Source organism: Bombyx mandarina, chromosome 01 (genome assembly GCF_030267445.1).
Source record: "Bombyx mandarina strain Sakado chromosome 01, ASM3026744v2".
Lineage (NCBI taxonomy): Eukaryota > Metazoa > Arthropoda > Insecta > Lepidoptera > Bombycidae > Bombyx > Bombyx mandarina.
Genome location: NC_143208.1, coordinates 1,526,979 through 1,540,105, shown reverse-complemented (window position 1 = coordinate 1,540,105; position 13,127 = coordinate 1,526,979). Strand labels below are relative to the sequence as shown.

Below are 13,127 nucleotides of genomic sequence, written 5' to 3'. Positions count from 1 at the left end.
CTATCTGCCTGTGAAAAAATCGGTGCAGTTGTTCCAGAGATTAATCGGAACAAACAAACACCTCAAATTCAATTATTTGTATACATTTTTTTATGAGCATAATTGTTACAGCTCTTACTTGATACCTTCTAAAGTAAATCTTTACATGGTGATATTATAATGACAGAAAATGCTACAGCGCGTCATTTCGCTCACTCGTGCTGGCTAAGGCAAAGTCCTGAAAGGTCAACTGCAATGCTTACATCAAAAATATGCTTATTCGTAATCTTCCTACGAATAAATAATAGGTCAGATTTATTCATAGTAATCTTCTGTTTGGCGTTTCTCGTGCAATATTACAATATCTTCCTTTATAATACGCTTTTATTAGCTTCATGTTTGTAACGGAATCTTTGAACATGATTTTGACCCCCTTCAAAACGTCGAATTAATTCGAAATTTGGTATACTTATTAAGGACCGGTGAAAATTCAATATATAAAAATATTGAAAAAAAAAATTGTAAAAATTGAAATTCAACTAAAAATGAAAAATAAATAATAGTTTAAAAAAACTAACAAAATACGCTTTTATAGAAAATCCAACAAAAAAATGCGTGCTTTTCAGTATATTATCAAAATACCTCTTCTACTCATATCTGTTCATAAAAATATTTATAACTACTTATACTATGCACCCCACGCTTTTTTACAATAATATCATTTTTTCTTATATTAGATAGACCTAAGAAGAAATGGATCGATTGTGTGAAAGACGATATGGGTAGGAGGGGAGTGAGCGAAGAAATGGTATATGATAGAAGAGTATGGAAAGAGAAAACATGTTGCGCCGACCCCATGTGACTGGGAGAAGGGCAGAATAATTATGATGATGATGATCATTTTTTCTTACAATATTTTTAATTCAAATTAATTTTTGTTTTAATATTGAATTGTCTACGGTCCTTAATAAGTATACCAAATTTCGAGTTAATCCGAGGTTTTGAAGGGGGTCAAAATCATGTTCAAAGATTCCGTTATAAACATACATACATACGTCTGAAGCTAATAAAACCGTATTAATATGCTTATTCGTGATCTTCTGTTTGGCATTTCTTATGCAATATTACAATATCTTCCTTTTTAAAACACCAGATTAATGAAAGACAATCTCAGTCAAGCAGCCTGTTTAGAAGAAAATAAACTCACCATTCGAAAACTATAACTTCTTCGCGTCGACCACTCGCATTCACCGCGGGATTGCTCTCTTTGTAACAAACGAAGTCTACTCTACAATTCTCCTTATCAAATCTATCAAGGCGTACAAAGTATAAGCCGTTATTCAATCTAAAAAAGAAAAAGTATTCAATCTAATGTGAGCCTTAAGTAGCTTAAGCCGAAATTATGTTTTGTTGGCGTATCAGCTTCTAGCGTTTAGGGTATTTTTTTTATAATAACTCTTCCTAGCGGTAGGCAGCGGCTTGGCTCTGCCCCTAGACTTGCTGAAGTCCATGGGTGACGGTAACCACTCACCATCAGGTGGGCCATATGCTAGTCTGCCTACAAGGGCAATAAAAAAAAACCTGCCCCAAAACGAGACGGATTCACGGTATATGAATTGATTTGATACAGTAAAATTTTTCAGGAAGAACAAAGATAATATATAATAATTAAAACTTACTTGCAGAAGTTAACCTCCAGTTTTAAATAGCTGTAGGAAACTGGATCTGTCTTCTGATGACAAAACCAAGAAATTTCATTACAAACAACCGACGAGCTTACCACCCACCTAATGTAAAGTGGTTATTAAAGCTCATAAACAACATAAAACATTTATTGGTGGTAGAGCCTCTTGTGGGTCCGCACGGATAGGTACCACCACCCTGCTTGCTTCTGCCGTGAAGCAGTAATGCGTATCGGTTTGAAGGGTGGGGCAGCTGTTGTAATTATACTGAGACCTCAGAACTTATATCTCAAGGTGGGTGGCGCATTTACGTTGTAAATGTCTATGGGCTTAAAATCAGGTGGGCAGTAAAAAAAATAAAAAAAAGTTAGCCACCAAATTTCCAAACGCAACCCATTTGAAAGCACAGTTGGCAGGAACTTAAACCACCAGTGATTTCTGTTCATTTTACTTTAAACTATTAAATCACTACTACGAGTTATGTTTTCAAATTAAACTAATTAAAATTGAATTGCCTTACCGGTTTCCAACCGGCCCTTGGTCTCATATGCATCGCATATATTCCCGTGAAATCTAGAACCTGACCGTTATTCATCAAATTCGTGCTTGGTAAACAGTACTCCGTAACATTGATAGTGCTACTGGTCTCATTAATGAATTGAGTCCTTTTCGGCGATTTGCATATGTGCAACTCACAGGTCACTGGACCCCTCATGATGGGCTGCAGGCTGTATATTATCAACAACGCATCCGATCCAGCGAACAGCAACTATATGGATAATTAAAAAAAAAACATCATTTATAGGACTAGTGTTTACGTATTTTAACAACAACTCTATTTGCTAGGACTTTTTGACGGGAACGCGAGGAGTTAAATGGTCTGATTTGTTTTAATTTTGTCTATTTAGTGCTTCTGCAAGTTTAAATGTGTAATAACGGTGGTTTATTAACTGTTTAATATCTGTGGAAGTGCACATGTGGGAAAATGAAACAAAGCCGCTGGACGTAACTTCTCGGGATCCTCCAAAAAGTCCACTGAGAAAATCTCAGTAAATGACCACCATCTTACTTAGATTATAGTAGATCCCATATCATCTCATTTCATTTCATTTCATCCCAGTTGATGTCTCAAATTAATCATCTTCATATTGTCATTTTTCATAAAAATGAGAATATAAATTAAAATAACACATGACTTAAAGGTCTTAGTTACCAGGTCATAAAATCCCTTAAAAAAATCGAATTTGCTAAACTGACCATAAATATAACGTACATTAAGATGTCTGGAAGAGATAGCTTTTAGCGATAAGACCGCTTATTGTACAAATGTATCTGCTTATTGATTGTTTTCTAATTTTAGTTGTGTTTTGGTGTGCAATAAAGTGTATTTTATCTTAAGCATGTGTATTGAAAGCCTGCACGGATAGTTACGATAATCCTGCAGCATCCTTATGCGCGGCAGTTGTTGAGATAATAATAATTTATTGTACAACCGCTGTCTCGGTCTTAAAACTGGAAGCAAGATCATCCCTATCCCTTCCAGTTAACGCTTATCAACCTGTAGTCTCAGAGCGCTCCTACCAGAAGTAAAAAGAAAATAATATGTTTTACGAAACTTACCTTGAACCTCGTATCAGGAAATTGAACGGTGTATGGACCGACTCTCCAAATAACAAAATACGTGTCTTCAAGTTTAATGTCGAAGGCGCAACTCAAGACCGCTGTGTCTTCGAAGGCCCCCCAAAATGGTTCCAAAGGTTTCTTCACTTTGTGATTCAAGGCTTTGTACACTTAAAAGAAAGATTTGTTACAGCAGAAAATAAAACAAGCTAGTGTATTTGTCGACTAAATAAGTAATTCCTTAGGGGTAGGCAGGCCACGAAAACTACTTACCATCAGGTAGGCCTTATACTACAGAGCTCCACAAATGTTTAAAGCGTGTCTACATTCAAAGACATAGAATATAGGCTAAAAGATATACGTACATGGAACTGGTACTTTGAATTTGGATCCCGACGCAGGAATGCGTCTAGAAATTTTGTAATTGTCTGTTTCATGATAAACAAATCTATTAAAAGAATGTCTATTATTATCTTCTGATAATTCCCAGTAAGACATTTTCAATTGTACGCGTCACTCCGATATGGACAAAGAGTAGAAATCAGCAACGTTAGTTATTCAAATAATACCTGACGTAACAGGCCATAGGTAGATTAGGTTTAGAAATCTGAAAAAAATATTTTAATTGCTATTTTTTAATCTACTGTTGGTTGTGTAACCATATTATCTACTGTTGGTCACCAATCTACTGTTGGTTATTTAATTGATTATCACTTCTGATGATAAAAATATTCAACAGTTTTCGTGGTAACATCGGACTAATGTGTGATTGGTGGGTCTTTGAATATTCCACCATAAACGTAGGCTTAAAGTTCTTTCGTCTATTTAGCTTGGCTTTTAAATCTTTTTGTGTACAACTTATTAATGAATGTAATAGACAACTTTTATCTAATTACTCCTAATGAGAAATAAGCTCAGATTTTTTTGTGAACATCTATGTTTTTGCTTTTAATAATTTCGTTGGTACCCTATCACATTTCAATTTTTTTTATTACCCTTGTTGAAAGACAATCGTACGGCCCACCTGATGGTGAGTGGTTACCGTCGCCCGTGGACGTCAGCAACAATAGAGGCCCAATAAGCCGCTGCGTTCCGTTAAGTACTCTCCACAAGCCTCGTTTGAAGAAGGAGGACATGTCATACCGTTGTCATTCGCGTTGATCATTTAACATTATCGTTGTAAATTAGTACAGTTTTGTTTTTTTATTTTTCTGAATATGTAATTTAAAAAGAATCAGCATTCTCATGAGAAAAACGTGTATTTTGATTTAATAACGAAAACAGGACGAGTACACAATCCGATGTTAAGTGTTTAACGACGTAAATCTTACGCAGAACTTAAAGGCTTCGTCAAACAGAACGCGTAATTAGCGCGCGTCAGAGCGCTACGCTATGACGCCGAGATGTGATGTACTACTGTGGTAACATACCGTCACACAGAGCGCCAGCGCTATAAGCGCTATAGCGCTGGCGCTCTGTTTGACGGTATGCTACCATAGCAGTACTACAATCCTCGGCGTCATAGCGCGGCGTTAGTTTAGCGCTCTGACGCGCGCTAAGTACGCGTTCTGTTTGACGAAGGCTTAAGTTAACATCAATTTGTTCATAATTGACTGTCCATGTATTCTAATATTGTTAATGGCATAAGTTAAGCGAAGAATCTCCGTTGTGAATCAACAATAGTAATCTAAACATGAAACCGCCATAATTTTTTTTCAGGTTTTTGTTTACATTTTTCACGCGGCTGTGTTAAAAAAACCATTATTGACTTTAACTTTAGTGATATCAGCCTCAATTCATTGAGATTTTGTTGTTGGTTCACACTTGCTTAATCAAGCGAGATATAAAAAAAGATGTGTGGTGTCGTAGGATACCGGATAGGATCGAAGTTCCTTATTATAAAAATATTAAGTTTAAGTTCTATTCGAGATATAAAGAAAATAAAACTGGAGGTTTCGCAACAACCCACGGTCATTCGGTAACGTGCGAACTTATTGTGGTACACTTCAATCACGGTTGTTTGCATAAGAGTTATAATGTATTGCGCAAACGAACGCTCTGAGATCGTGGTCAATGAATGATAAAAAAATATGTTATTTTTTGTACGTTATTACAAAGTTAAGTCGTACACTGTGTGCATTACTAATAAGAATCTTACGTTACGGACGTTTATTCCCGGTTAGGGTACCCCTCCGCATCGTCCCATAAGGAACTTCGTTCCACAACAGAAAACAAAACGTTTAATTGAGGGACAGACAGAAAGAAAAGGCTTAATATTTCTATTAAAAATAATTAAAAAAGGTATACATCTACCTCTGTGCGTGTCGACGTTCGTGGAGGAAGCCGCCATGCTGTCAACTGGCGGAGCTTCACTTCCTCAGTTGACTTATGACGATAGCCGGTCCACCGGTGGTTTGATTTTACTGTAAAAGACATATATGTTACCGCCAGCTCTGATTAAATAAACTTGCCTAACACAAAAGTTTTCAGCTCTACCGAAATTAGAGGCCATAGAGGCCCCGATAACTTAGAGAAGCTGATGGTAGTTGGTCAGATTGACGGGAGAAGATCACGCGAACGCATACCTACCCTCCGGTCTGATCTGGTAAAGACGCTCACCGGCCTGCCACTAACCGAAGCTATAAATACCGCCGAGGACAGGAAGACGTGGGGAAACATTTTGCATCGAGTGGTCCACATTTCAAATTAGACACGACCTTCAGCAATGAAGAAACCAACTCAGAAGACCGAAATTAGCATCTAACTTCATATAAAACAGTATGCAGGCAATATATGAATTCGATCATTGCGTGTACGTCGTCAGGATAAAATCAAAATTGCCACGGTGGCTTAATGAAAGGCTTTATTGGAATTGGAGGTGGGCTGCGAACTAGGCCGTCCAACTAAGCAATATTTTAAAAAAAACGTAGTTCATCATAAACTCGAGTGCAAGTGCATCTGTCGCGAGAAATATTTTTGCTATCAATCAAATACTAGGAAGCAATTAGCCACGTAAGTAACAGGCGATGCCGTATCAGTTTATTTTCTTTATCGAACCTAAATCTCCTGCCCAGACTAGATCAAAAGACACGGTAACATTATTAAGCCTCAAATTCACAGAGGGGCGACGTAATTTGTTTATTGGCTTGTTGAGCCGCTAGCGGCGCTACGATGCCATTGCATTTGTTGATACTCACTAATTAAAACCAGATCAAAGGTTTCATGATGTTTGGAAATTTGCAAAGTTAACTGAATACTTCTTATGAAATAAATTAGACATTTTATAGTATTCTTTAAAACTACTTTTCCGGTTTAATATCGCGTTCATTATTGTGATTATATTATTATTAGTTATGTTTTGAATATTTTACAGTTTTAGTGGTAGCGAAGGACTAAGGTTTTTCGTCGAAATTTGAATATGGTGTTATATATATTAGTTACATTTTATATTACAAATGTCAGGTTATAGTTCTTTTCGTTAACTTAATGTAACTTTATAGTTAGAATGTAAAAACGTATGTTATAGAAAATAATTTGTTCTAAATTAGTTACATTATCTTCTTAATGAAAAATAAGCCCAGTTATTTGTTTTTGTGAAAGTCTAAGTCTTTGCTGTGTTAATAAAACGGCACATGCTATATATCTGATAGCGAGTAGCTACTTCCGCTTTTAGACTTCTATAGTACTTAATGCTCTTTACAAATCATATTTAAAAAAGGATAATATGTCAGAGAGCAAGACAAATAACAGAAACTCAATAACGGTTATCTTTTAAAAATAAAAAAACCGGGCAAAATGCGTTCTGCGAATTTCGCCGTGTGAACCTGCAAGCAACGGCTGCATATTTACCAAAAAATGACCAAAAAAAGCCGCAGAACTGATCCGGTCAAAGAGCGTCGTGTAACATCGATTTTGACAAATAAATAAAAATGCGGACACAAAGAGGGAGTCGAAAACGTGGATTAAAAATGTACTAAAATGAAATTCTTTAAATAATAATAATAATGTAACTCTTTATTTGACACCACATGTACAGAGTAAGCATATAAAACAAACAATAGAAGGTGCTATATATCTTAATAAACTTATATAAAAATATATACTTATATACACATGTGAAAAATAAATACAACATAAGAGAGACTTCATCATCATTATCATCATCATCAGCCTGCGGCAGTCCACTGCTGGACATAGGCCTCCCCCAAAGCTCACCACTGAACCCGATCTTCGGTTCTACGCATCCCGTTACTGGCAGCTGCCCTGCGCAGGTCGTCGCTCCATCTAGCAGGAGGGCGTCCTACACTACGTTTGCCGGTTCGCGGTCTCCACTCCAGAACACGTCTACCCCAACGGTTATCGGTTCTGCGACATATGTGACCAGCCCACTGCCACTTCAGCTTACTAACTCTGCGAGCTATATCGATCACTTTGGTCTTTGCCCGAATGACCTCATTGCGTATTCGGTCTCGCAATGACAAACCGAGCATAGCTCGCTCCATAGCTCGCTGAGTAACTTTTAATTGGTGGACTAGTCGCACAGTCAGTGTCCTCGTTTCGGCTCCGTAGGTAAGCACGGGTAGGACGCACTGATTATAGACCTTTGTCTTCAGACATTGTGGTATGGGCGACGAAAAGACCTGACGAAGCTTCCCGAACGCTGCCCAGCCCAACTGAATCCTTCTGGTCACTTCCTTCTCAAAGTTGTTAAAGAGAGACTTACGTACGATTAAATACAAATAAATACTAAAAATATGCAAGTAAATACAAAATAAGTAGGAACTTATACAGTTATAACTACCTAGTCAGGTCATAAATTCTGTCACATGTTTAATGTAAAATAATTGAAACAAGTTTATTCATCATGTAACCATTCATATACCAAAATGAACTTAACAAAACATAGATTCTTATGACACTAAAGTTTATTCAAAACGACCTCCATGATTTTAAATACAGGCCTTCAATCTGCGCGGCCAGTCGTCTATCGCAGCACGAACGAGGTCCATGTCAATATCGGCGGCTGCCTTAATCAAGGATGTCTTGAGTGACTCCAAATTGGGATGAGGCTTTGAGCACGCCTTTTCCTCCAAGTGTTGCTATATCTTGTAATCTAACGGATTCAAATCTGGACTGGAGGAGGGCCAGTCTTCGTGCCGGATGAAGTCGATTTCACGCGCCGCCAGCCAGTATTGTGTGCTCTTCGCTCTATGAGCTGGCGCCGAATCTTGTTGGAATACCCAGTGCCTGTTATTGAACATGGTATGAGAAACAGGTTCCACAAGGTGCGTCAGGACTGTATTTTGATACACAACTGCATTCGTTTTTACACCTTTCTCACAAAAATGTACCTCTGTTAAGCCCCAATAAGAAACTCCCAACCATACCATGAGCGAGGATGGAAAATGACCTCGTTGGACACGCGGAATACGGTTGCTCGCTTCTTCACTACTGTGTGCGTACACCTTATCATTTTGTTTGTGGTAGCTCTCTTCTACGGTAAAAAAATTTTCGTCCGAAAAAAGAATTTCCCGATATGTTTTTCCCGCGTACCGCTTCAACAAAGCGCGGCATCTCTTCAGTCTCAGGTCCATTAGACGAGCATTCAAACGATATCCTGTTTTTCTTCGATATGCCCGAAGCCCTAAGTCTTCATTTAACACCCTTTTCACCGTGGTTCTGCTTAACCCCATCTGAAGGACCAACAGTTTCTACTTACGTTTGGGATTTCTTTGAAATCGCGCCTTCACAGCTTTTATCACTGCTGGAGTCCTAACAGACTGAGGGCCACCACTTCTTGACCAGTCATCTACACTAGAGTCTTCATTGTATCGTTTGATGGTATGATAAACGAATCTTTTGGTTATATTAAAATTTTTCAGTATGTTAAAAATTTGAATTGGCGCGTAACCGCAACGATGCAACGCAATAACTGCAACACGGTCTTCTTTAAGCGTCCACTCCATATTTAAAAATGAGTAAAATTCTAAAAGTATACATTTTTATTTTCATGAACAATTCGAAATTCGAATTCAATAAACTTTTTTGTGGCCAGCATTCTAAAAGAAAAGTTTTTACTGTGTGACAATACTTATGACCTGACTAGGTAGTTATTAGTAACAACTTATGCTGATACAGTTTAAAGTAATTCATTTATTCGACTTTAAAACATGTAACTATTTTACTTCGTTCACCTTGTGATTAATATTTTGTTATACACTTTAGAACTGGTGAAGTAGATAGACATGAACTAAACTTAGTATACGTTTTAAAGATAATATATTAGGATTTAATTTATCTATTAAAAGTTTGAGAAAACTACAAAATAGTTTCCGTTTTTGCAGTACCATATTACTATTGAATGTATTCATAAAGTTAAAATGCATTCTTTGGATTTTTTAAGTAACAAACCGTATCGAATTAAAATTTTAAATAGGTTTCGAAATTAATAAATAAGTACGCTATTTATACTTAATAATTACAGTTCTCAACGTGCATTAAGTAATGCTGACGTTCAAAATTTCAAACGATACCTCGCATTCTATTTACTCGTAAATCTTCAAGCTAACATTACTCACACAGATAAAAAAAAAACCACAATATTCCAATCTCTAGCTCACACAAGCAATCTGAATTTCAAACAATCGAAATACAATTCCGCGAATCAATATTGAAAACGAACTCAGAACATACTGCAATTTCAAAAACTTTATAGAAAACACGTCATGCCAGATCTCGGTAAAGCTCCGCGAAGGCTTACCCCTTGAAAATTGCATTAAAAGTTTGTATTTGCTTTTAGAAACGTCTCAAGGCGATTAATGGAACCGTATGAGAGGTTACGAGATTGCAAAACCTTTATGTGTTTTAAAAGAGTTTTACACCAAATGAGCTGTAACACTAAAACTGTGAAAATGAAATCTTTAGTTTGAAAAGTGAAAAATATAAGTTACTAGCCGTACTCGCCCGCTTCGCTGGGCATTTAAAAATAACATTATTATTTAATTTTATTGTCATTATTTATTTATTTAAGTACACACAAAAAAGAAGACATAGTACAGAGTAATAGGAAAATTATGTACAAAGGCACTGCTTATTTCTTTAAGAAATCTCTTCCAGCAGACCTGCGAGAGGATTATGAGAATAATATTTAAAAGTGATGAGTGTGTCTGTAGAACAGCTAAAATAACAAATACGACATGAAAATTATAGTATTGCACATACACATAGCAAATATTGTTAAACTTTAATACAAAATATTATAAGTAACACAGTATATACGAAGAGTATAGAACAATGATCATTATTACAAGGGACTCCAACACTCATATAAATATTAGCCTATACATTAAGTACATGTATTTTCTAAATGAATATCAAGTTTCAAGTCAATCGGATGCATGGTTCAGTAGTTATAATGGAACATCCGTTAAAGGCACTGTATATTTATATATTAGTATAGAGTCAAGTGTTATTTAACTAATGATAATATATCAAGATAATGTTTTTCTTGTATTTCTTTTATTGCTTAGATGGGTGGACGAGCTCACAGCCCACGTAGTGTTAAGTGGTTACTGGAGCCCATGGACATCTACAACGTAAATGCGCCACCCACCTTGAGATATAAGTTCTAAGATCTCAGTATAGTTACAACGGTTGCTCCACCCTTCAAACCGAAACGCATTACTGCTTCACGGCATAAATAGGCAGAGCGGTGGTACCTACCAGCGCGGACTCACAATAGTTCCTATCACCAGTAAAACTGTGCGAGTTATTGTTTATTTCTCCGTGCTCCATCCGTTCACGCGATTTTTTTATTGCTCAGATGCGTGGACGAGTTCTCGGCTCATCTGGTGTTAAGTGATTTCAATGTTCGTCGTTGTCGTCTAAAGTGAAAGAGCCAAAAACCATATGAGTAACGTTTCCAAGCCATTCTCTCGGTTAATTATGCAAAACTATGCGTGCACTTCGGCAAACAGCACTTGGATTTCACAAAGGGAGTTTGTGAAATGTTTTCAAGGTAAACAATGCGTGCTGCATGCAGGTTATTTAAATTTGACATTTGCATTTTTATCCGATAAAAATGTTTTTTTATTTAACATAAGCAATTAGGGATGATTTTTGAACTACCACTTGTAAATCGATTTATTACCTTCATTTATTTATTAGTTGGCACCGGCAGGCGTGCTCTACGCATACGCGGAAAATTGAAACAGAATATTAAGACATTCTGAGAGCGTGGTATATTATTGAAAGGACTAACAAATTTGATATTGTACTGAACAGTCGGATTATCTGTGATTTAATAACACTCTTCTCTTTTTTTCTAACTATTGCTAGTAATATTGAGGCGTTATGCTAGCATCACCGAATGCTTTGAGCTCAGGGACCCAGTCTGGGAGAATTTTTACTGGTGATAGGACCTCTTGTGAGTCCTCACGGGTAGCTTCAACCACCCTGCCTATTTCTGCCGTAAAGCAGTAATGCGTTTCGGTTTGAAGGGTGCGGCAGCCGTTGTAACTATACTGAGACCTTAGAATTCATATCTCATGGTAGGTGGCGGCATTTACGTTGTAGATGTCTGTGGGCTCCGGTAACCACTTAACACGAGGTGGGCTGTGAGCTCGTCCAAATAAAGAGCAATAAAAAAAAAAAAAAAATCTAACATCTCCCCTAGCAAAGGACGTGCCTCGTTGAATCTACCGTCAGATCTGAATTGCGACTCACTGAGAAGATCCGGCGAGAAACTCAGTGGGCTTCAATACCGCATGGGAACAAACCCCTTATATCCTATCTATAGATAGTCTATATCATCGGTCCTTAATAAGTATACCAAATTTTGGGTTAATCCAAGAATCATGTTCAAAGATTCTGTTACTAACATACTAACATACATATGTCTGAAGCCAATAAAAGCGTATTAATAATAAGAAACTATTAAATTGCCAATTAAAAAACGATTAAGGAATAAAACGACAATATAATGCTGTGGCTATTAAAAGCTGGAGAGGCTAATCGCCTTTACGAGCACTCAACATTGGATCAGCTTCATCTAATAACGGCTTCAAAGCGTGCACCACCCTCGCGTACCTGTTGCTTCCCGTCTACAATAAACCGTTCTTAATTCACTCAGTGCAACAAGGTTTTTTTTTTATTGCCCTTATAGGCAGACGAGCATACGGCCCACCTGATGGTGAGTGGTTACCGTCGCCCGTGGACTTCAGCAATGCCAGGGGCAGAGCCTACCGCTTAATACTCTCCACAAGCCTCGTTTGAAGAAGGACATGTCATAGCGCTCGGGAAACACCGTGGAGGGAAGCTCATACCATAGACGGATGGTACGTGGCAAAAAAGATATAAAAAGATGACAAAAAAGGTACACTTTCGAACAAAATAAGACACAAACGGATTGTTCATGTTTGATTGCTGTTGTAATTTTACGGCTCATTAGCGGCCACCCTTAGATTGATGTCTCTCTATTTTAAACCGACTTAAAAAAAAAAGGAGGAGGTTCTCAATTTAACTGTACTGTTTTTTTATGTTTATTATCTCATAACTTTTGACTGGGTGAATCGATTTTGATGATCCTTTTTTTATTAGAAAGCTGACGCTTCCCGTGTGGCTTCATTTCAATATAGTCCAGTTCTGATAATGGTATCCATGAGAAAACCATACAAGTCTTAAATTTGCATTAAGTACGTGCGCGACAAATAGATGAATAACTCAATATCATGCCAACCAATTTCAATAATTATCGATATAGTTTCTATTAATTTATTTTGGAATATCTTTTTTTTCTATTTGAAGATGTTTTTGTTAAAGCATGTCTATTTACAATTATAAAGTCTC

At 37.0% G+C, this 13,127-nt stretch overlaps 1 protein-coding gene across 1 annotated transcript in view; it reads right to left on the bottom strand.

Moving 5' to 3' along the window:
* Nucleotides 1-191: 191 nt before the first annotated feature.
* The window catches only part of LOC149503443 (uncharacterized), a 62,630-nt gene continuing 49,694 nt past the window's right edge, over nt 192-13,127 (bottom strand). Inside the window, exons 2-7 of the mRNA XM_089733503.1 lie at nt 5,595-5,704; nt 3,282-3,451; nt 2,182-2,430; nt 1,659-1,711; nt 1,187-1,324; nt 192-270 (exon numbers count right to left, since the gene is read on the bottom strand). Coding sequence (XP_089589629.1) covers nt 192-270; nt 1,187-1,324; nt 1,659-1,711; nt 2,182-2,430; nt 3,282-3,451; nt 5,595-5,631 — 726 coding nt within the window. The 5' untranslated portion in view covers nt 5,632-5,704. The remainder of the gene's footprint in view (nt 271-1,186; nt 1,325-1,658; nt 1,712-2,181; nt 2,431-3,281; nt 3,452-5,594; nt 5,705-13,127) is intronic.